Source organism: Macaca thibetana, chromosome 4 (assembly GCF_024542745.1).
Source record: "Macaca thibetana thibetana isolate TM-01 chromosome 4, ASM2454274v1, whole genome shotgun sequence".
Taxonomy (NCBI): Eukaryota; Metazoa; Chordata; class Mammalia; order Primates; family Cercopithecidae; genus Macaca; species Macaca thibetana.
The window spans coordinates 80,326,793-80,351,711 of NC_065581.1; the positions used below are offsets into that span (position 1 = coordinate 80,326,793).

A 24,919-nucleotide genomic window follows, 5' to 3' on the forward strand; every position below is an offset into this window, starting at 1 on the left:
CAGGCTTGGTTTAATTAAGATTGGTTGGGGATTTTTCTCTTTTCCTTAGTAACCATGTTCTGGTATCAGTGTGGTGTTCCTTCTCCATCGGAGGCTGGAAAACGTATTATAATTAGTTTTTTTCCCACATACCTTCACCAAGAGCAGTGAAGAATAACTGAAGGCTGGACCATGCATCCTTATAAGTCTCAGTATGGAAGAGGGATGGACAACCCCCTCTTCACACCTCTGAGTTCCTGATGGCATTAGTCATATAGATTAGTCATATAGGTAAGTCATCTAATAATCTTTCTTAAAACTCTGCAATGGAAAAACTAGTTGTATAAAGTCTTCTCTGCCCTCTCCATTTGTATCAGCAATGGGGGATGCTGCAAAACATCATCTTGCTCATGTGATGGTGATGGCAAAGATATCACAAGGAGTTGGTAATAAGATTTAATTTTCCAGTAGTCTGCATGAATTGTTCCCCACATAAAACTGTACAGTTAGTGACTGAATTGTATACTTAAGCCCCAGTATTTTATATTAGTGAGCCTGAAATTAGAGGTAAATTTCTTTAACAAGTGTAAGGCTTACCTATTCACAAAGAATTATTCTGGTAGTGTTTAAGAAAAACAATCAGATCTAGAGACAATCCAGTACGCTGCATTGTAAACATTATGATTATAAATCTCTTAGTAGGGCCATTATTATTGACAGTTTTGTAAAGACTTGTAAAAAGTCCAGTTTCTCAAGAATATGAAAATTATCTTCAGAAACCTGGTTGGGGTCTTTCTCCAATTCCTCCAGCCAGCTGAAATACTGCCAAGCTCACTTCATGTGCAAGGTGATCTGCACTTTCCTGCAAATGACATTAGAAGAGATTAGATGAGAAAGACATAGCATGTGTCTAACATGGGCAAGACCATGTTACTTAGAATTCTGGGGAAGAGAAGGGTGATTCTTGATTTTGTTTCACTAACAAATTCCAATGAAAACCTTTTTTCATCTTTCAGTAACAAATTCCAAGGCCCTTAAATAAATGGAAAACAGATGAAATTCTTCTAAAGGTAAGTTTTTAATCAATTGAGATTATAAAAATAGCTATCATTCCAAAACTGAAAAAATTCAATAAAACCTTAGTCCACAATTGGCCTAATAGTAAGTAAGTATTACTGCCTCTGTTGCCATCTCCTCATCCATCATGGATATTCATTAGACTCTAAGATGGCCTAAGCTTCTGGAAGAAAGCTGCCAAATGTCTCCTCCTGATTCCCTATTCAGCACGCTTAGTCTGCCGTGGCTTTGCAGATACTTTAAGCAGTATGTGAAGAGGCCAAATAATAAAAATCCAGACCACAGGTCTTGACCCCTATCAGGGAAACAGGCACCAGAGTAAAGCTGTCATTTAAAGGAAATATTTTGAAAAACAAATCAAGAGTTCAGAATGCTATCAGTTGACTTAGAAATGAACTATAAAGCTGGTTGTTTTCATAATGTCACAAAATTATATTTTTAAAAGAAAAGGATCATCTACCTTATAGTGCATAAACTAAGTATTTATTAGTTATTCCTGCCATGGTTAAAAATATGACACTTTCAGAAGTCTAGAATAAGTCAAAAATATTTGGGGAAATAAACTGAGTGGATCTAATTTTGTTCAATTTTATAATTACTGCTGGTGAAAATAATTTTGTAGCTTAATGTGAACCTAAAAGGCTCAACAAAATAAAGCCTAATCATCATAGTGAGATTCTAAAAACTATTAAAATAGTTTGCCTCTGTATCACCTAATATTAGGCTCTTTTTCAATATAACTATCCCAGCTTACTTGTGAGTCTGCTTCTGCATATACTCGGACGACATCTTCTGTACCAGAGGGCCGGACAAAAGCTCGGGAAAGCTTGTACTTCTTCACCAGGTCATTGATTGCCTCCTGTAATCCTGGGGGTGTAACTGCTTGTCTTTCGGCATTGGTAGTGCTAATAACTCTCCTGTCTGCAACCTAAGTGCAAGCATTTCATATTTGTTACTACACTTCCTTTCAGAAGCTTAACCTGTTAAACATAAATTCTACGAAAAGTGCCAGACTAAATATAAAATTACATTAAAATTTCTTATTTCTCCAAGATCAGGGTAATTAATTTCAACATTTGTACAACTCTTCTTTTTCTTCAATCTATAAAGAATTACCTTTGACAAAAAATATTTCCACAAATGCTTAGAGTTACCACTAAGATAATGGCCAGTAAATACGACATGACTTTAAGCCCCATATCACACATAAAAACAGGATAAGTGGTAGCCCATTATATAAGAAAGCCGATAAGAATCTCTTAAAATATGCCAAAAATAATCAGAACAATCAACAGCCATTTCTGTGAACTGTGGCTTTAGTACCTCCAATTGTCTTTCACAAATTCTGTTGGTGAATGTGTAAACTGGCATAAACATGTACAGAAATCAGTGAGCAATTTATCTGAATTATCTCCCTCAGGAAGTATTCTGTGAACTAAACATAATGCAGAGTAAGTATTTTCACTTGAAATGACAGGGGATCTGAGTTTTGCTTCAAAATAATGTTGGGGCCAGGCGCAGTGGCTCACACCTGTAATCCTAGCACTTTGGGAGGCCAAGGGAAAAGGATCACTCAAGCTCAGGAGTTCGAGACCAGCCTGGGCAACACAGTGAGACCTCGTCTCTAAATAAAATACCCAAAAGAGTATTGGGAGGGGGTATGGAGAATGTATAGGGCAATAACTGAAATCTGCTGAAGATGGGTACACAAGTTCATTATGTAGTTTCTCTACATTTATATCTGTTTTTAATTCTCCACAATAAAATCTCTTTAAAAATGTGATGCATTCATATTATTTATTATATAATAAAGTTGGAAACCAAATACTTCTCAAACAATAGAATGCTAAGTAAATGAACTTAGTTACTCTATAATTTTTTTCAGCTGTAAGATAATACCGTTAGATATCATAAGACCTTCTTTTTTTTGAGATAGCATCTCACTCTGTCGCCAGGCCGGAGTACAATGGCATGATCTCGGCTCACTGCAACCTCCACCTCCCGGGTTCAAGTGATTCTCCTGCCTCAGCCTCCTGAGTAGCTGGAACTACAGGTGTGCGCCATCACACCCAGCTAATTTTTGTATTTTTAGTAGAGACAGGGTTTCACCATGTTGTCCAGGCTGGTCTCAATCCCTTGACCTCATGATCTGCCCACCTTGGCATCCCAAGGTGCTGGGATTACAGGCATGAGCCACTGCACCCGGCCCACAAGGCCTTATTTTCTGTGTATCATGTGTGTATGTACAGAATGAAATAGGAAACATTTGTCAGTGAGACATAGAATTGGAATAATAGGTTTTACTTAGCTAATATGCAAAAAAGTTAAAGTTTCTCTCACACCTGAACTTTAAGTTGTCTGTTTGGAAGATCTGTATAGAGAGCATCCCACTGTTGCACAGTCAAGCCCTTCAGAGCCAAGATTGCCTCAATCACCAGCATGTCAGAAATAGCATCACCAGCTGCCTGCAAAATGGGGAAACAAATGGAAGAAACCACTTAACACAAGCAAATCTTGGAAATGGATGTTTTTCTTAGAAAACCAATCACAGTACAGGTTGAACATCCTTAATCTGAAACATGTTGAGGGCCAAAATAACGTCACAAGTGAAAAATTCCACACCTGGCCTTCTGTGATAGGTCAGTCATGTGGGTATACAACTGCTAGGTGTGGTGGCACACACCTACAGTCCCAGCTACTCAGGAGGCTGAGATGGGATGATTACTTGAAGCTAGGTGTTTGAGGCTGCAGCGTGCTGTGATAATGCCTGTGAACATCCAGTGCACTCCAGCCTGGGCAACACAGCAAGACCTTGTCTCTTAATAAAAAAACAAATGCACTCCTGACCTCACTGTCAGGAATTCAAAACCAGCCTGGCCAACATGGTAAAACTCCATCTCTACTAAAAATATAAAAATTAGCAAGGTGTGGTAGTGGGTACCTGTAATCCCAGCTACTCGGGAGGCTGAGGAAGAACTGCTTGAGCCCGGGAGGCAGAGGTTGCAGTGAGCCAAGACTGCGCTACTACACTCCAGCCTGGGCAATAAAGCAAGACTCCATCTCAAAACAAAAAACCCCACTAAAGGCAGGCCCACAGTTCATTCAGCATCCCCAAGGGAAAAAGACTCTGTCAGCCTCCTTCAGCTATGATACATCATTTCCATGCATGCCAGATATGTATCATATTTTTTACTATTAAATACTTGTGTGTGAATAAGTATAAAAAATGTTGCTTATTGACAGCATATAAATTCAGAGTCAGGAATGATGGTGATGCCAAACAACCACAGATTGTCCAATGGATGGCTGAGAGTGACACCTTTGCTTTCTGATGGTTCAGTAGACACAAACTTTGTTTCATGCACTAAATTTGCAGTATTCTATAAAACCTTTAATCTTATGTAACATATATGAAACAAAAGAATTTAGTGTTTTCACTTGAGTGCCACACCCAAGATGTCACATTATATATATGCAAATATCCCAAAATCCAGTGAATCTGGAACCCAAAACACTTCTAGTCCCAAGCATTTTGGATAAGAGATACTCAGCCTATATCCTATGCTTTCTCACATGCAGCATGATTAACTGAAGTGTTTTTGTGGATGGATAAATATGAACAATGAGATGGAGATCTCCATGGAAGACAATGAAAGGTGTAACAAAGAATACTGAAACTAGCTCTTGAGAAACTTGCCTTTAGTACTCCTTATCTATAAAATGAAATTAGACTGGATAACTCTAAGGCTCAGCCTAACATTCCATCACTCATTTTTCTTTATAATTACATCCCTTTTGAGATATTACCCCACAATGATAGAAAGCATCAAGATAAAATGGAGAAATAGGAGCTTTGGTATAAGATATAACTGAAGATAGATCTCTGTTTCTTCACTTATAAAAGGGAATTACAGTAACACCTCTCCCTGTGTTACTGCAAGGATTACACAGTAAGGTATATAAAGTGTCCAATGTGTGCAAGACAGTCAAATATCTGAATCGCTTTCCTCTACCCTGAGTACTGCTTTTCCACTGCCAAATGACACTCCAACCCCAATCCCAACTAACCCACATGTATGTCCTTTGTCAGTGAGACAACTAGTTATTTTTTTTTTCTTTTTGAGACGGAGTCTCACTCTGTCGCCCAGGCTGGAATGCAGTGGCACGATCTCGGCTCACTGCAAGCTCTGTCTCCCGGGGTCACGCCATTCTCCTGCCTCAGCCTCCAGAGTAGTTGGGACTACAGGTGCCCGCCACTATGCCCAGCTAATTGTATTTTTAGTAGAGACGAAACAGTCACCCTGTTAGCCAGGATGGTCTCGATCTCCTGACTTCGTAATCTGCCGCCTCGGTCTCCCAAAGTGCTGGGATTACAGGCATGAGCCACCGCGCCTGGCCTGACAACCAGTTATTTTTACTTAATTTCCTCGAGGTTTGGTTAAAAAAAATAATAATAATATGTATGTATACACTGAGTAGCTGAATCTGTGATCCTAGGTAGAAGCTACTCAATATACTTGAAATTTCCCATCATAAGATGTAGGGGAAGGGAAGCATATTAAAAAATGTTCTGTCATTCCATTTCATTATAAATCTCAACTGAATACACCACTATTGCAAGGAAGCCACCAGGCCAGGACGTCTCTACTTTAATTTTGTATGCACCCACACTCTGTTCTATCCATCTTCTGAATAAAGTAAAGGTAACCAAGAGTCCACTGCCCCATCAGTTCTGACCTGGTTAAACAAGTCAATAATGTTTTCAAGCATCTTAGCAGCTTTTCTTTTCTTATCTTCCAGTTGTTCGGCTGATTGTTTTATCTTCATTTCAACAGCTGTACTAAACAGTGCCTGCAGCAAAAGCATATAAAATCAGTCTCAAAACACTATCCAAAACCTAGTCATAAATACTATTATTCTAGCTAACCCACTTTTCCCTCCTAGTCAATCTGGAGAAACAGGGGAAAAATAGTGGCAGCCTTAAAATGTATGAAATTAATGTAAGATCACATTAAAACCCAGAGGATAGTACTAGGGGAAAAATTTTATTTGTGGATTATATAACTGGCTATAAAAATTTAAACATCTGATTACAAAGAAAACACCACCTTGACAAGAGGCGAACACACACAGTAAGTTCATGTTTTCCCTTCAACCAGCTAAGTCATTTCTGTGCAACCAGGTTACTTAGAGCCTGTCTGTATCCTTTATACTTTGAAGGAAATAATTCATTGCGACTAGTACAGTTTTATTCTAAAACTTAAGGGTATGAGCTAGGCAAAATTGAGAGTTCCTAGTATTTATCAAAATATGGCAAATAATATCATGGATAGTCATTACAATATATAATTAATCATGCTCCTCAAGAGTCTTACCTCATTTGGAAATACCTTACCCATCTTTTTTATTGCCTTCTAGAGGCCTAATACTGAGCAAGATTAGCATACTATGCTCAACTACTTGATGAAATACATTTTTCTTGATAAAATAAGGCACAGGCTAGTCACCTGTTTTTGTGAAGTTTTACTGGAACACAACCACACCCATTCATTTAAGCTAGATCAGCAGAGTTGAGCAGCTGTAACAGAGACCTTATGGCCTGAAAATCCAAAAATATTTACTGTCTACCCTTTAGAAAATAATTTACCAACTTCTCCATTAGATCTCTAAAGTTATATCTTAATTGCATTTTGCAGGAACTTATTTTTCCCCTTTTTATATTTATGCCCTCCAAAAGCCAATTTAAATTAATGAGGAAAATTATTCGGCTTAGATTCAAATGTTCTGATAGCCACCTCAAGTGCATTCATTAAATGAGGTGAGTATAAAAACATTTTTAAAATATTCTGAAATTATGAATCTACAAAAAACTACTTAACTATAAACTTTAAAATGTAATTTTATGTAAAATATAAATGGAAACATTTTATATGCCTATCACTAGTTACCTTAAATTCATTTTCATTTCTTATTAATTATCAACTTTCCAACACTTTGCAATTCACCATAGCGACTGAATTTTTCTTTTCCTCTCCTATGGCCAGCCGAAAAGTGCATAGACAACATGCTTATAACAAAATTAAGAACTGTAAAATTAAAAAAAAAAAAACTATTCAAAACACCTTAGTGTATCTCTTCACATTGAAAGAAGAATCATTACCAAGTAAAAGAGTATCACAGTTTCATAATACATCAATATATAAGATAACCAAAGGATATTTTTGTCACATCCAATTATTTCAACAAAGTACAATATTACCTATTATTACCCCCCAGATACAGAAATCTCATTATAAAGAAAAGTGCCACCTAAGGCCAACTGTAATTAAGAGAACTTACAGTGCCATGCCCATTTGCTTCAAAATAAACTCCAATGTCAAACTCTTGAGCCTTGTGGTGCAAATGTTTTACACCAGTCTTAGTGCAATAGACAGGTACCTGTAACACATGCATTTAAAGAAATACAGCAATTACTCAGATGTCAAATGTTCCCTGCATACCGAGTATCCCAGAGACACAAAGGGGATCAAAACATACTGGGGCCGAGTCCAGTGAGGAAGACGATTAAGCATTAAAATACAAAATGGTATGTATACAATGGAGTGTGAACACACTCTGGAAGCACGTGTCCAGGGGTAAAGGACGGTGAGACAGATGAGGGTCTCCTTATAAGACACGAAAGATTACAAGTGGGGGCGTGACATGACCTAACAGTTTTAGAAAGCTGTTTAGCTACAGTGTGGAGAATAGCTTAGAGCAGAATTGCAAGTTTTTTCTGTAACAGGCCAGACAGTAAATATTTTAGGCTTTGCAGGCCATATGGTCTCTGTCACAATTATTCTGCCATTACAGTGCAAAAGCAGCCACAGACCATACATAAACAAATCAACATAGCTCTATTCCAATAAAACTTCGTTTACAAATAGCGGCAAGTTCAATGAGAAGGTTAAGAAATGGAATCAGGAGGCTTCTAGGACTAATCCCAGTAAGAAATAGTGGCTGGATCAGCAACAGTGAATAGGGAAAGTCAAGAATGGATGGATCTGAGAGAGCTTTAAGAATGGTTAAGGAAAGACTGATAGTAGAAAAACTGCAAAGGAAAGATCAGCATTCGATTGGATGTAGGAGACCTCAGGAATGGCAAGAGCTAAAAATATTTCATCTGGAAGACAGTGAGTTGAGAAGTAACAGTTTCTTAAACTAGGTTATTTTATCTGTAATGTTTAAGACAGAAAATGAAATACTAAAGCAATAACCCAAGTACTGTGAAATAACCCAATCCCTGTGAAAGGCAGGCAAATGGGTCCCAGATGGAATCCCTTGAATGAGCTTATTGTAACCATACATTAAAATCAGGTCTACATTAAAACTAGCAGCCTCAAGATATATTTCATTTTGCTCAGCCACTGTTTCCTTTTTAGGCTTTTTTCCTGGTATACATGTAAATTTTCAGTCAGACACTGTTTCTTTTTTTAAAAGTTGGAAATTCACATGAAAATTCAGATTTTCTGCTTCTCTTGAAGAGTGTGACTACAGTTGACATCATCTGGCACACTTCCCTGTTTTTAGCCACCTGCTGCCTTCATTCACTTTACCTGTCCAAATTCTGCAGGAATCTGACTTTATAATTCCTGCTTTCTAGAGAATGGAAAGGTAACTAAAACTAGTATAAATGCCAGAACTTGAAACAAGGTACAAAAAAGTTGGAGAACTGCTCGTTAATGAGAAAATATAGGCAAACAGGCTTCCAGTTTTGTCCATGAACCTGGTAACTCTCCGATCAAGCAGTGATCAAGGGTGGTCATCTGGTGGACACCGGAGAAATAATTAGAAACAGAAATCTCCCACCACTCCAGAAAACCTCTCCAAAAAAAAAGGGCAAGAAACAGTTTTATTACTGAATAAGTATTAAGCCAAACTGATGTTCAATCACAAGCTAATTTGCTAAGAGATAGCAAAGATAAATGCTCACTCTTTAATATAACCAGCAGACACATTCCAATCCAATTTCCGAAGATAAAAGATGGCTAATGACAAAAATTCTCTCCTTGACCAAACTTTAGTCAGGCTCACCTAAGCCTGACTAGGCGTTGTCCTTAGGCTTGTCTTCCAATAGCCCGATTTTAATAAGAGTCATGCTAAGTGAGCTTAGCGAGAATCCCTCATCCTGATATATGACCACTCGTGACATCTGATCTGAGTTCTTATTCTCCACCATCCCCCAGGTAGTATGTGGCCGCGCTGGCCTACCTTCAGCAAAAGTCCTGTTAGATCAGTTTAGCCAAAATACCACCCACTTACCCTCATGTTTCCTCTCAGTAATTTTTCATCCACTGACCACCACCTGCCCCCACACACCCTGCTCCTTGGCTATAAAACCCCACTTTTCCTTACTATATTTGGAGTTGAGCCCAATCTTTCTCCTATCACTGCAAAACTCCATCACATTAGTCCCTGTACCTATCACAACAGTCCTGAATCAAGTCTGCTTTACCATTTTAACAAGTGTTATGAATTATTTTTTCTTTAACACTAGTCCTCAAACAGGAAAACTTGACAACACCATTTGTCACACATGTCTATCCTAAACTTACCTGGTAATAGGGATGGCCACCTGTGTTAACCGCCCTTCTCTAAGGGAGTAATAAAACTTTTCGTACCTCTGTGACGGGTAGATAGTTACAAATTGGACCCAAACACCTAAGTTAAACTCTCCTGCGACTGGGAGATAGGTGAGCTATCTTCCTTGATGTTTATATTTGAAGTTGGTGACTCTAGGACCTTAAACAAAAATATTCCTGAGCTGTAAAACTGGCTTATTAGGCCTTTAGAAAGATTTACATTCATTACAAAGGTGCAGAGAAAGAATTCACAAGTTTTCTAAAGGAAAACTCCAAGAAAAGGAAAGAAGTTTTCCTTTCTTCATCAAGGAAACTAAATTTTTTCTTATTTATTTCTCTTTACCCTTTACATGAACAGCAGCTCAGCTTCATGCACTACAACATAATCACTTTTATGAAGGCAGTATCTTCCTCACAGAAACATGATACTAATTAAGAAACTATCAGAAAACAAAAATAGTTCAATACCTTCATAACTTCAAGACACATGATATTAATTCAGAAACTACCAGAAAACAAAAATGGTTCAATACCTTCATAACTTCTTCAAGATACCGTGTTGAACTTCCATTTGCATATGCAGTTTGTACAACACCAATATTCAAACTTTCTCCAATCTAGACAAAAACAGTGATACTTAACTTGCCATCAAAAGTACCGTCTACGAAAACAAATATAATGAGAGTTCTAAAGGCTAACAAAATTATCAGTTCAGTTGTGCCTTAGTTTATGCCATAAATGTCTGACTGAAAATTTACATGTATACCAGGAAAAAAGCCTAAAATACATTTGAGCACTATTTAAAGCAATTCTATGAGAAATCCTCTTTTAAGAAGCCTGTATCTCCTGATCCTCACCTCTTTAATTTTTTAAATAAAAGTATCTGGCCAGGCACAGTGGCTCATGCCTGTAATTCCAGCACTTTGGGAGGCCAAGGTGGGTGGATCAACTGAGGTCGAGAGTTCGAGACCAGCCTGGCCACCATAGTGAAACCCCGTCTCTACTAAAAATACAAAAATTAGCCGGGTGTGGTGGCATGCACCTGTAATCCTAGCTACTTGGGAGGCTGAGGCAGAAGAATTGCTTGAGCCCAGGAGGCAGAGGTTGCAATGAGCTGAGATCGCGCCCCTGCACTCCAGCCTAGAAATTTCCAGTTACGTTGTATACTTAAAGCTAGCCTGAGATTTATTTCTAATATAGCAAAATGAAACAAATCTCACATTACTAAGCTTATCATAATCAGTTAATATATCAGATGATGAGATTTCCTCTTAGAATTTAGGGCTTTTATGGAGTGACCACAGAACTCTCATCAAAGTTTCAATTATGATGGAAGCAAAACTTCCTAAAGCTTCAAATCACAAAACTCGGCCAGTATAAGGAAGAAAAGAGTACCTCCAGGTTCCAAAGCCTCAAATGTTCAAATGACTGGGTATTACCACTGCTCTTTTTTGAATTTTCTGCCCATTAATGTAAAGAATTTGTCATAAATTTTGCCTTTCTGACAAATAACAATAAAATATGGAACTATTTCACTAAGTCTTGTTTTAGAGGGTAGCCAATCCCCCCACCATACCTCCACCAGGAGCTCTTTAAGGAAACTGCTAATTAACGTTGCTATCTTGTCTCCATCTATGAGATGAAAGTGGCCATCTGCATCATGGTAGTAATAAACAATTCTGTCTGCATCTCCATCAAAAGAACAGCATCTTTCATTGGACTTAATTTCCATTCCTAGCACACAGGATAATTTACATGCATTTCAGTCTAAGAATTTACTATAAAGAGTTTTAGAATTTTCTCTTAAAATTATCCTCCTAAAAATCAATGTCTTAATCTTTAACTAGTATATAATCTTTAAATAGTACATAGTTTATTAGTGATTTTCACAGGTCAAATTCTTTCACTGCAAAGTGAAAAAAGGAGCATTCAAAACCTATGCTGAAATATGCTATACTACTATTATAAAATTCCATTTTATAAGCAGGTTGGTTTGGCTAGACAGGTATCCCATAAAGTTTTTTTGAAAGCTACATTTCTGAATGTAATTTACCTAGCACTGTGATCTCCTTTACAGAGAAAAAATAATCAGCACTAGATGAGGTATGTGCTTTAATTCTACAGAAATGATTTTTATTTGTTCATACCACCAATAAAAAGAAACACTGGTAATTAAGAGCAAAGAATTATAACTTTGCGAGATAACTGGCTTATGAAATTTACATAAAGTTGCTGAAATCTCAGCAATTGTAGCATCAAATTTATTAGAAAATTTGGCTATTCCTTAGCCATGACAGCAGCAGAGTGACAAATCCATCATGAGGCAACTAAGAAGTAAAAGGCTTTTGTCAGGGATAGGATCATAAGATTGACAAAAGGACATGATGCAAGCTTCAGGAAAGCAAGGACTATGGTTTTGTTCATACTGTAGTCCCAAAGCCTAGAGCATAGAGAGTAAGAGCTCAGTATTTAATAAATGGATAAATAAGTGGCAGAACTGAACTGTCAAGTAAATGTCAAAACAAGCAATTTAATGAAAAGGAGCTCAAATTGGTTGACTACACTGACATTTTAAATGCTTATTAAGTAAGGCATAATAACATGAATGAATGAGGCAACTGGATGATGAAGTCTGTAGAGTTCTAGAATGCATGTCCTATTTAAGGGGGGCAGCATCTATCTGACTGCAGTGGACTAATGCCATGTGTGAACATTTTCTGATTTTGGTAAAGAGATGCTAGAGATTCCAATATGTAAGAGAAGTCACGGAATTTTTAAACAGTGGCACACAGACAAACACACAAATACAGCCAAACAAAACATAACTGCAAGTCAGGTTTGTCCTAAGCAAATAATGTAGGGTCTATAATGCAGATAAATCCAGAACACCTCTTACTACAACTAAAATCTGAAGAAAAGTTCCTCCTCCTACTCTGCACTGAGTGGAAAACACTGATTACTAACAACTGTATAAGCAGTTACATTCGCTTTCCATAGTGTATCTAATTCAGACAAGGTATCTAGTAATACTTACTATGCTACCCTCTAGACCTGATTCTCCAAAAGGGATCCCCAGACAAGCACCGTGAACAAAGCCTGCAAACTTGATAGAAATGCAAATTTCTAGGCCAGGTGCGGTGGCTTAAGCCTGTAATCCCAGCACTTTGGGAGGCCGAGACGGGCGGATCACGAGGTCAGGAGATCGAGACCATCCTGGCTAACACGGTGAAACCCCGACTATACTAAAAAATACAAAAAACTACCCAGGCGCAGTGGCGGGCGCCTGTAGTCCCAGCTACTCGGGAGGCTGAGGCAGGAGAATGGCTAAACCCGGGAGGCGGAGCTTGCAGTGAGCTGAGATCCGGCCACTGCACTCCAGCCTGGGCGACAGAGCGAGACTCCGTCTCAAAAAAAAAAAAAAAAATGCAAATTTCTATCATATGCAAATCCCATGCCAGACCTCCAGAAACTCAGAAGTGGAGCCCAGGAATCTGTGTGCTAACAAGCCCTCAAAGTGATTCTGACGCATGCCAGTTTGAGAACCACTGCTCTAGAATGCCATTTCCTGACTTTGCTTTCCTCACCTGATTTCCTGTAGACTATGAGGAGGGGTGTGATTTACAGGCAAAGCGAGCAGACCATGTTTCAATTGCTCTGAGAATGGGAAGATTTCTCAGTGTCTAAATGTGGCAGAACCAGGACTAGCTGCATGATTCTTAACTCACTTTACCACCTTCGTTTATAAGTGAGATTGGCCTCAAAGAGCATTAAAAACAAATTTTTACAGTGCTAGTACGACATACCCTGTGGAGGTTTCTGATGACTTTTCACAAAGTCAGCTCCACATAAATGATTGAGTTTCCCCTTGGACCCATCATTAAACAGCTGAACTGACAAGCCCTGTGAGAAGTAGTGTTCCATTTCCCTTAGCTTCAGGGCCCCTATGCCATTTGCACAGTCAACCTTAAGTGATCTGTATTCATCTCCACAGCAGGAAGCCTACAAAGGAAAAAGACACATGGAAGAAAAATTTCAAGTTATAAAAATAAATGTGAAATATAAAGCATATATACATATGTGCATATGTAAATATTCAGTTAACTCATCTATTTTAATTTTTATATTTTATCAATTATAATTAATTTTATCAATTTTTAAAATTATAAAACACTAAAGTAAAATTTTAAAACACCTGGAACAATAGAAGAGTTTTGCTGATTGAACAACTGATAGCATAGAGCTTTGTTAAAATTTAGTCTCAATTAACAGGGTCCCTTAAAAGTAATATTACAAGGCAGCCATTCAAATGCAAGAATAAGCACACAGACAAATGGGCAGTAATGACATGTCATCCTTTTTACAGTATGTAACATCATCAGGCAGATTTGTTTTTTTTCTAATTGTCTCCTCTCCCAGCTATCCTCACCCCAAATTTTAAGTTCTATGAGAGCAAAGGCTTTTAGTTAATTGTGCCTGGTAAGGACATACACTTAGTATTTGTTGATCAAATAAATTATACTTCTCAAATCTCTCCACATTTAACAAGCCAATATACCTAGAAGAAAATCTCAATAGTAGATGCCTCAGGTATTAAGCCAGTAGCACCTACATTAACTAAGATCAAATTCATCTGAATGAATACTTATGATAACCATCTTCAAGACCCCCACCATGTTTTCTTCCCCAAAGGATCTCAGAATGTACTACGTGCTTTGCCAAGTAAACACCAATGTAAGTTAGCAGGATACATAGACCAGAACCTTGAGTAGCCCTAGAGCAAAACAAAAAAGGAGATATGCAGCATTTTTGGAAAAGGAAGGAGGAGGCATGACAAAAAGATAATCTGTTCAGTAGACTATGTTACTTTATTCATTTGTTTGAACTCTAACCATGTTCAATAAACTTTTCACCTGTTTGGTGAGTTCCACAAAAGCCTTAGAGAGTTTCTGGTAGTAACCTTCTATAGTTGCCTTTCCATATCGGCCACCCGTGTTTCGACAATACACCATGTAGTGCAGCTGGGGTGTTGTTAACAAGCCATAATCTGTCGTAGAAATACAAAAAGCAATTCACCACATTTCTTAACAAAGAGAAAAAAGTTTAAATGCATTCATACGTAGGAATTTCAGGGTGACAAATCCTTTTTTGTCATCTCAGACATCTTAGAAAACATAAAAATGATCTTAAAAAGAAATATAAATGACCATTAGTAGCCAAAAAAAAAAATCACTACATACAGTTAATAATGTAAATATAAAGCAATATAGACAAGTAATAATTGAGTTCTGTTTCCAGTAACATTGCAAACTACATAATTCAGATGAATCGTCCTCCTGGAAACAACTAAAATGCTAGATAAAAGACAAAAATCTCCTTTTAAAAAGAACTACAGTGCTGACAAGTTACAGAATTATCAGGCCGAAACATACCTGAAGGCAAGAACTTCAAGATCTAAGCTAGTCTGGAAGCCAGTTTTGTTCTGAATTAATTCCTCTAAACTAGAAATTGAGCTACGGTTTTCAGAGCAAAAAAAGCCCACGGTGATCTAAGATGCAGAACCCAGTAGAAGACTCTCATGAAGCTGAAATCCCAAAGAACTATACCTTCAGTGTGAGGATGAGTCAGAAATTAATCACCCCATGTCACCACTCCCACAACAGTTATCTTAACACTAAGCAGGGAAGAGGGGAAAACCCATTCTTGAAGAGCTATTACCAAGCACAGGCCCTCGCATGAATATCCTGCCCAAACATACATAATCGCAGGAGTCCAAAGGAACTTTGTCATGATTTTTTTTTTTCTGAGATGGAGTTTCGCCGTATCACTCAGGCTGGAGGGCACTGGCACAATCTCAGCTCACTACAACCTCTACCTCCCAGGCTCAAGGGATTCTCCTGCCTCAGCCTCCCAAGTAGCTGGGATTACAGGTGCCTACCACCACACCTGGCTAATTTTTGTATTTTTAGTACAGACAGGGTTTCACCATGTTGGCCAGACTGGTCTCAAACTCCTGACCTCAAATGATCCACCCACCTCGGCCTCCCAAAATGCTGGGATTACAGGTGTGAGCCACCATGCCTGGCCTGTCATCAATCAATTTAAAGTGAACCCAGCCAGTGCCCCAGGTACCCAGCAGAAGCCAAAGACTAAATTTTACCAAAGGACTGTACTTTCATTGTAAACCTCAAAAACATCCCGTAATTTTCAAAAAAAAAAAAAAGAAAGAAAGAAAACCAGCTTACAGTTAAACATAGCTAACTTATAAGAAAAGCACCATGAGCAAAAAACAAAGAAAAATGGATAGCAAACTGGACCAGTAACCAATAAGTAAATATTCAGTGACTAAACCTGTCAGTTGGACCTGAACCTCAAACACAACAATTTGACTGGAGGCAAAAAGGAGTCACTTTAAATTCTTGAGCCCTGAAGTGATTTAATAGAAATGGTACCTTATGAAGGCAACCTTAGCTCTGGTATAATGATGAGATGGGAGGAGATGGAGAAGCTCAAAAAATGCAAATAAGAGCTTAGGTTAGCTTAATGGAAGTGTTTACTAGAGGAACCCATTATTCTAAAAGACATGCTAAAGGAAGAAACAAAATAATTTTATGACCAATATCAAAATTACCAAAGAAACATTTACTAAATGACTAGTTTATGTACCCAATGAAAAGGATTATCTATCCAACTCATCAACTCAGAAACCTGGAATGTGTTCTTCACAGTTCTGTTCTCCCCATATACCACAAAATCCTTTGAATGCAATATTAATTTTTCAAGAGTGGCCTAGCTGGTCTCTTTCCTTCTTACAACTCTCCTTTCTCTTCTCTCTACGACAAACAGAGGGACTGGCTTAAATGAAAATGTGATCATATCACTCTCTTGCATAAAATCCTTCAATGGAGTCCCACTGCATCTGGAATAGAGCCCAGGTTCTTGCCATGACCTCCAAGGTTTCGTATGAATTAGCCCACCTTACCTCCCTACTCTTCTCCTAACCCCCATTCTCCCTACATTAACCTTTTTTCATTTCCTGAAATACACTAGGCTGAAGAGAGAAATGAAGGAAAGCTTTAAAAAATTACCCTCAACATTTTCTAGACTAAAACACTAGAAGAGTGATCGTTCTAGAGATAGAATGAAAATGCTGAAAAAGACAACCATTCTGGGGATGACAGAAAGAATAGTTTGGGGCAAGGTGAACACGAGATAGAAGCAGGCCACCTAAGGGAGGACACCATTCAGACCAATGCTTTACAAATTGCAGGCCACAGCCTGCCAATGGGCCATGGAATTTACTGAGACACAAACCAGCATTTGTGCATTTTAAACAGATGATTGCATGTCATGTAGGAAGGATGAGCATTGTTTATTCAACCTATTATTTCAGTTATACATACAAGCACACATTGACATGTCATGACACATAATGGGTTTCTTACTATGGGTTGTGATACACAGTGAAACAGAAACAGACTACTAGAGGGAGGTACACAGCAGGTAGTAAAACATGTTTGATGAATTAATAAATGAATGAGGCCAGGCACGGTAGCTCATGCCTGTAATCCCAGCACTTTGGGAGGCCAAGGTAGGCAGATCACAAGGTCAGGAGATCGAGACCAGTCTGGCCAACATGATGAAACCCCGTCTCTACTAATACAAAAATTAGCCAGGTGTGGTGGCACATGCCTGTAATCCCAGCTACTCAGGAGGCTGAGGCAGGAGAATCACTTGAACCAGGGAGTCAGAGGTTGCAGTGAGCTGAGATAGAGCCACTGCACTCCAGCCTGGCGACAGAGTGAGACTCCATCTCAAACAATAAATAAACAAATAAATAAGGTAGCTCAAGCTATAGCAGTAGAGATAATCATTCAGAAATCATGCAGAATGAAAGAGAGTCCCGAGGAATGTCCTCCCCGAAAGAGACAGAAGAGGAGCCAACAGAGAAGACCAATATGGAATAGTGGCCAAGTAGAAGCTCAAAGAAAGAGCTTTAACATTATGGAAAGCTACAAAGCCTTCAACTGTAAGAACTTTAAAGCATAAATTATTAAAATTATTTTTAGATCACAGCCCCCTCTGAGTATCTGAGCAGAGGTACTTGTACACTCCCAGGGAAAGCGCTTCTGCGGACAACACTCTGTACATCGTATCATGAGATCCACAGGTCCTCTGCAGCAGTCCCAGACATGCCACAGAGGTCCCTGGTTAAGAATCCCTACTTTACAATATCCACAAGATTTGGCAATAACAATGCAGATGGATGCCAGGGGTGGGCTGGGGAGACATTTATTTCACGGAGAGGTAAGGATAGAGACTCACCTGCAGAAGGCTGAAGAATGACAGAAGAGGAGGAAACAGACAAGGTAAGCAGAGCAAGCCCTCAACAGAGGCCAGACTGACTGTGCAGGAAGGGAACACAGTCAGAACTCAGTCAAAGGAGGTTTCAAAGGTCAAGAGTGGATGTTTGTTTTAATGAGAAAGATATCACACCAGGAAAATATTCACCTCAAAACATAGTGGAGGCAGTGCCTTCACAATAGACAAAGTGTGAGAAGGGGATCCTAGTGTGTTGTTTCATTTAATTCTCTGTCATTTGATATAACATAAAGAACTACCTGTCAAAGATATTGCCCATCACTACTTGACAGGTAACAGCTGATTTCACAGGAGACCAGCTATTAGTGAAAACCTAATATTGACAAAGCTCCCCAGAATGATCATCTTCAAGTACTTAAAAAGGTTTTTATTTGAGGAAATTCAGCCTTACCAAAGTGAAGGAAGTTGTATTTGTTCAGAATTTCCCACCTATAATCTCCTATAGTACTGCCATAGGTAAAACAAAACATGCCTGCCCAGAAACAACCTGGAAGATTATATTTAAAGTTAGTATTTTTGTATCCAGGAGTTCATTTTTTAAATATTTTTTTGTTCATCTGTATTTCACACTTTTCTAAATAAATATACATTACTTTTGTAAATAAAAGTTTTTTAAAGATTGTTTAATTTCCAACTCAGGATAACTACATACCATGGAATTGACCTCCCAGAACAGTCACACCATCTATTACGGATTGTGAAAGTTTCTCACTGCTGGGCCTAGGAAAGAAAAGGAAGAAAATAATATATCCCATCCGGAAACTGGCAGGGTTGCTGGTTCTGCAAGCAAATGCCAAAATTACATGTCACAAATTTCAAAATAATAAGTTCCTTGTATCTGAACTGAAAGCTATAAACTCTGAAGATACTGGTAAATTAGAAGCATTTTCCAATAACCTTTCGCAATTTAGTTCTTGGAAAAATTTTGGCTTTTAAATGAATTTATAAAATAAAGGACACTCTTAACCACACCATACCCAAATACCTTTTCAAGTTTGACTATAGCAACATGTCTGAACTCTAAGAACAGTAACAATAAACATGGAATATACAAAGTATGTATAAGACAGTTCTTGTATTAAGCCACCAAGGATAAAGAACCTGTTTTCCATTTTGTAAAGTCAGAACAAATTATCTATCTGAAAATAAAACAGATTAAAAAACTGCCTTGGCCAGGCACAGTGACTCACACCTGTGATACCAGCACTTTGGGAGGCCGAGGCGGGTGCATCACGAGATCGAGACCATCCTGGTCAACATGGTGAAACGCCATCTCTACTAAAAAATACAAAAATTAGCTGGGCGTGGTGACACACGCCTGTGGTCCCAGGTATTTGGGAGGCTGAGGCTGGAGAATCGCTTGACCTCGGCAGGTGGAGGGCGCAATGAGCCAAGATTGTGCCACTGCACTCCGGCCTGGTGACAGAGCAAGACTCCATGTCAAAAAAATTAAAAAAAAAAACCTGCCTTGTGGGAAAAGATGTTTTATCACTTAGATTAGTTAATAGTTAAGAACCAAATACATGTGGGATGGCTTTACTGTGGTGGGATAACGTACTTCAGAACATAAGTTACTTGGCTATTTCTGCTACTATCATCGGTATCTGGAAAACCCTCTGGTAACATAACAGAGGGTAAGAAAAACCAGTCCAGGTATTGGAGACTGAGTAGAAATTTCCTTTTGAAAGAATCTCAGGTTAAAATCAGATCTTATGCAAAAGGAAATGCTACTGTTGCAAAGTATACTTTTCATCTAATATTTTACAAAAATACATTATTGTTAAGGAAGGCAAAAGCTGCGAAATAATATACTTTTCAGTGAGCTCCAGCATGGAAAAATCATATAAATATTTGAAACAATAATAACACAGATTATAAAGTAAATCTTTAAAAATAATGAGTTCAAATCATGTGTTATGACTCTGTAGGGAAGAAAAAAAACCTACAGAGGGAGTGGGAGACATTTATTCAGTGCTTCTCTTGTGTCAGGAAGTATTTTCCATATATTATTCTGCAGCTTGGGTTTTGGAGTAGGGTTTCAAACCAGAGTCACACTCCAAACCCCAAGCTGCAGTTGTGACTTAGCTACCACAGCCTACTAAAAAGGTCATGCAGGTAGACATGCAACTCAGGGTAGTTCCACTTTACTTCTTTCCATTTGTCTTGGATTCAAACTGATACAATCGTTTATATCACGTTCCCAAAGCTTTTTTTTTTTTTTTTACCAGTAACTCTTATCATCACCTGGTATCTCTACCAATAACTACAAAGGCATCTTGTTGCAGATTCACAGCTTCTTTCTCGCTGATGTCAATAAGCACTCTCTGCATATCTTGTTCCTCAGCATTTGCTAAACAGGTGGCATGTTCCTCCCAGGATGGTGCCAACATTTCACCCAAAGGATCAACCAATTTTACACCATTGTCTTCCTTAAAAGAAAAACAAACAAGCAATCTGTGCATACTTATGAGCTGAGTTGAGAGTAGAACGCAAAAGCTGTTTCCCTTCAACCAAAGACAGTGATGGCTGAGCAGCTTCAACAATAAACACCAAATATTAATACTGATATTTTATGTATCTATTACCTCATTAAATCCTCATGACACACATAAATCAATTAAACTAATAATCCTATTTTTAGTCCAATCTTACTTTGAGAAAACTGAGCTTCAGAGAGGTTAGGTAATTTGCTTATGACCATACAGCTAATAAATGTCAGTATTGATTAAAACAGCAAGTCTATCCGACTCGCCTAAAAACACTATGCCACACTAGCCTTTGTAAAAGGCTGTGATCTGTGCATTCACTATCAATAAACTGACTAGGGCACAAGTGGAGCAGAATAAGGGCACACAGAGATCCTTCTCACTATGACTCGGAACTCCAAGAACACACTAGCCAGCTTGTCAACCAGCGGGTGGGACAGAAAGTGAAAACTGCCTCCCAACACTGTTCTGCTCAAATTCCTAGAAAGAAAATGTAGTTCACAGTGAATGTCACCTGAAAGAAACGAGAATCATTTTGAGAATGCCTCTGGAACTAGCAATAAATGTGGGGCTTTTCCTAGAAGTCGATCAGTCAATCAATTATGGTGATTTACATATTTAGACATTTACACATTTATAGTGATCACATATTTGGACAAGCAATGCCCTTGTTTGGGGGAAGAGGAGGTTACAATCCTTCACAGACCTGCACCACTTTAACTTGCTGCTGATTTAGCTACAAAGGCAAAAATCCCACACCCCAAGCAATCAAATAGAAGCATATTATTCAAACCCTGTATTAATGGTCTACAGACAATACAGAACAATTACATTGTGTCAAGAGGTTGGCTAAGATATAGAAACAACCTAAGTGCACATAAACAGATAAATGGATAAAGAAAATGTGGTATATATACACAACAGAATATTATTCAGCCTTAAAAAAGAAATACTGCCATTTGCATCATGGTTGAATCTGGAAGACATTATGCTAAGTTAAATAAGCAGACACATGAAGACAAATACTGCAGGATCATAACATACATGTGTTATGTAAAAAAGTGGAACTCACAGAAACAGAGAGTAGTATGGTGGTGGCTAGAGGGTAAGGGAAATGGGGAGATGCTGGCCAATGAGCATAAACTTGCAGTTATAAGATGAATAAGTTCTGGAAGATGTTAATGTACAGCATGGTGACTACAGTTCATAATAATATATATTGAAAATGTGTTGAGAGTACATCTTAAGTATTCTCACCACAAAACAAGGTAACTATGTGAGGTAATGTGTATGTTAATTAGCCTGATAGTATTAATCATTTCACAATGTATACACATATCAAAACATGGTGTTGTATGACTTGAATATATACAATTTTTATTTATCACTTATACCACAATGAAGCTGAAAAAATAATTGTGTCAAAAAGAATACTTTGATTAAAATCTGTCACAAAGACTAGAACCATCAGGCATCATCAATATTCTGCCAAAGCTCACCTGTTTGTTCATTCAGAACAAGAAATTATTGCCGAGCTATAAAAACCTGTCTGAAAATGTTCAAAAAGTTTCTTTTCAAATCTTTACCCTCCCTCACCCATCCCCAATATCTTTAATCACTGCTAAGTTAACAAAGGAAACAATTTTCAATTACCAAACATGTCTTAAATCAATAAATTTGGAAGAACATTGTTATTTCTCTAATATGAACACTCCAAAAAAAAGACAGTATCTTTTCATTCTTTCCACACCCTTAGGAATCATGAGCTTAATGATCACGCTCTTAAAAATAAATAAATTAATTAAAAAAAAGTGGTTTCACATCCAAAGCACATATAAATGAGAAGGCACATTCCTAGAATTAGAATTTGTACTTTAGGTCAAACTGCTCAGACACTAAGGCTTGGTATTGTAAATAATGGTCTGCTTTATCAGGGCACTAAACCCATTACCTCAGGATTGTGGGACGCTGTTACCATGACTCCTATAGTGGATTTTGTCTGTTTTGACCTCAGGACAGCTAATAATCCCATGCGAAACATGACATGATCAAGATGTTCTGCCTTCGTTCGAAATCCAGCAGTCCCGTATTGAAGAATCAGTCCACTGGGCTTGGCATGTAATGCTGAGTATTTTGTAATAGCACCTAAATCCATGTCTACAAAATTAAGAAATATTGTTTCAGGCATAACAAGTAACCTCTCAAGAACCATTTGCTTCAAAAACTGCCACCCCAAACAAATAGGTCTGTCTCAGTCTGAACCTCCTCAAAGAACCCTATGTTTGACAGAGCAATGGGCAGGAGAGTAAGTCCTGTGGGTTAGAATTACCTAGAAGATCTTGCCCAACTTGTATTGTCCACTCCTCGGCAGACTCAGGGCAGATATCAGATTGTCCCCACTCTCCTCCCATTTTAGCTCCAGGACTATTCCCGGACCCGGGTACACTTAAATTGGTCCACTCTCAACTAAAATGAAGATTTTACACCTATTCAGAGACTCCAATGAGCTCAAAGATCATTTCCTTTTACAAAAGGGGAAACTAACCTAAATTAACATAGATAGCTGGTGATGGATTGAGGCCTAAAGTCAGATTCTTGAGTGGACTGGAACTACATATCCCCAAATATCTGACTACCCAGATCTTTTTCTCCAAGACTACCCAGATCTTTTTCCATTTTCTTAAGGACAATCAGGACACCCTTCTACGATGTTGCTCTAAAACTAGCAATATCTTCTTCCTAAAGAATGCCACCTTTCTCCTTTACTTTAAAAAATAAAACATCGGCCGGGAGCGGTGGCTCACACCTGTAATCTTAGCACTTTGGGAGGCCAACGCAGGTGGATCACCTGAGGTCAGGAGTTTGAAACTAGCCTGGCCAATATGGTGAAACCGCCTACTATAAATACAAAAAAAAAATTAGTCGGGCGTGTTGGCGGGCGCCTGTAATCCCAGCTACTAGGTAGGCTGAGGCAGGAGAATCTCTTGAACCCGGGCGGTGGAGGTTGCAATGAGCTGAGATCTGAGATCGCGCCACTGCACTCCTGCCTGGGTGACAAAGGGAGACTCTTGTCTCAAAACAAAACAAACCAAACAGACCAGGTGCGGTGGCTCACACCTGTAATCCCAGCATTTTGGGAGGCCAAGGCGGGCGAATCACGAGGTCAGGAGTTCAAGACCAGTCTGACCAATACGGTGAAACCCCCGTCTCTACTAAAAATACAAAAAGTAGCTTGTCGTGGTGGCGCGCGCTTGTAGTCCCAGCTACTCAGGAGGCTAAGGCAGGAGAATCGCCTGAACCCAGGAGGTGGAGGTTGCAGTAAGCAGAGATCGCGCCACTGCACTTCAGCCTGGGCGACAGAGCGAGACTCCCTCTCAAAACAAACAAGAACAAAAACATCGGCCTTTAGCCCACTAATACTGCTTTCTCTGGGATACTCCCAATTAAGTGGAACTTGGGGTTTCCAACCTCAGTCCGTAGTTTTCCTTCAGCAGTCCATATACATTATACATTTCCTGGGTCAATTAATTCCCAATTAGCCCAGAGACGAGGAGCAGTCCTCCAGCTGCTAGCCTCATAATCTTTTCTTTATTGTCCTTCATTGCTTCAATGAACAGAACTTACAAGAAATGGTGAAAAACAGTTACTTTTGTCCAGTTGGAAAAAGCTGGCATTCGGCAAGCTAATTTAGTTCAAGACAGTGGTCAAATCTCTTTCCTAAGGATAAATACATATTTGTAAAAACTGAGCAGTCAGTTATGTGTCATGATTATTCATAAGGGTGTAAACCAGTCCTGTTAACTCCAAAAAGCCATTTTAAAAAAAAAAAGGTCCAGATAATATGCGTTTCAGGTCCTACAACTACTTTCAACGCGTCTGCGAATGCCTTTATTGAAAGCACATTTGTCAAATCCAGAGTCCACTCAAAAAGTTAAGAGTATCCCCCTACTCTCCATTCAATCTTCAAACCTCCTTAGTGCCTCTCTCCCGCCTACCTTCGAATTACCTGGCACTCCACCCTGAGGTGCTCGCCTAGGTCCACGGACCAGAGCCCAGGCAGGAGACCCGCAGCCGGGCCCGACCAGCCCGCTCGCGGGGCGCAGGGCCCTGAAGGTGTGTCCTGCGCGCTCCGCCGCTCGGTCAGTCGCGCCGGGCCGCTAGACCCTCCGTCCGGCCGAGAATCTGACCTGTCCCGCTCCCACCGAGCCCTTGCCGACCGGTAGTTTCCCTTCTCAACTCCGAGCCTCGGGCCCAGCTTACCTCGGTCAGGAAGCCCCCTACACCTACACGCAGCGGAGAAACGCCCAAGCGACAACGTCTGCAGCAGCCAGACCTAGTCCTCAGAACCGTAGACGTGGCCCTGCGTGGCTTCCGGCT

The 24,919-nt window shown here is 39.1% G+C and overlaps 1 protein-coding gene across 7 annotated transcripts; it reads right to left on the reverse strand.

Annotated features, from left to right (window-relative positions):
* On the reverse strand, nt 1-24,919 carry PGM3 (phosphoglucomutase 3). 7 transcript variants are annotated; one of them, XM_050788152.1, is made up of 14 exons: nt 24,803-24,919; nt 22,494-22,699; nt 20,301-20,485; nt 18,709-18,776; nt 14,588-14,721; nt 13,481-13,676; nt 11,254-11,411; nt 10,211-10,294; nt 7,396-7,494; nt 5,794-5,907; nt 3,399-3,521; nt 1,811-1,984; nt 760-841; nt 1-94 (listed from the first exon to the last, which is right to left on the reverse strand). In XM_050788152.1, exons 2-14 carry the CDS (start codon nt 22,695-22,697, stop codon nt 66-68), a joined length of 1,650 nt encoding a protein of 549 aa, XP_050644109.1. In that variant the 5' UTR covers nt 22,698-22,699; nt 24,803-24,919; the 3' UTR covers nt 1-65. The 7 variants fall into 7 exon arrangements, with proteins under 7 accessions (XP_050644109.1, XP_050644110.1, XP_050644114.1 ...); XM_050788153.1 differs by lacking the exon at nt 24,803-24,919 and adding an exon at nt 24,549-24,572; XM_050788157.1 differs by lacking the exon at nt 3,399-3,521 and having other exon boundaries at nt 24,803-24,906.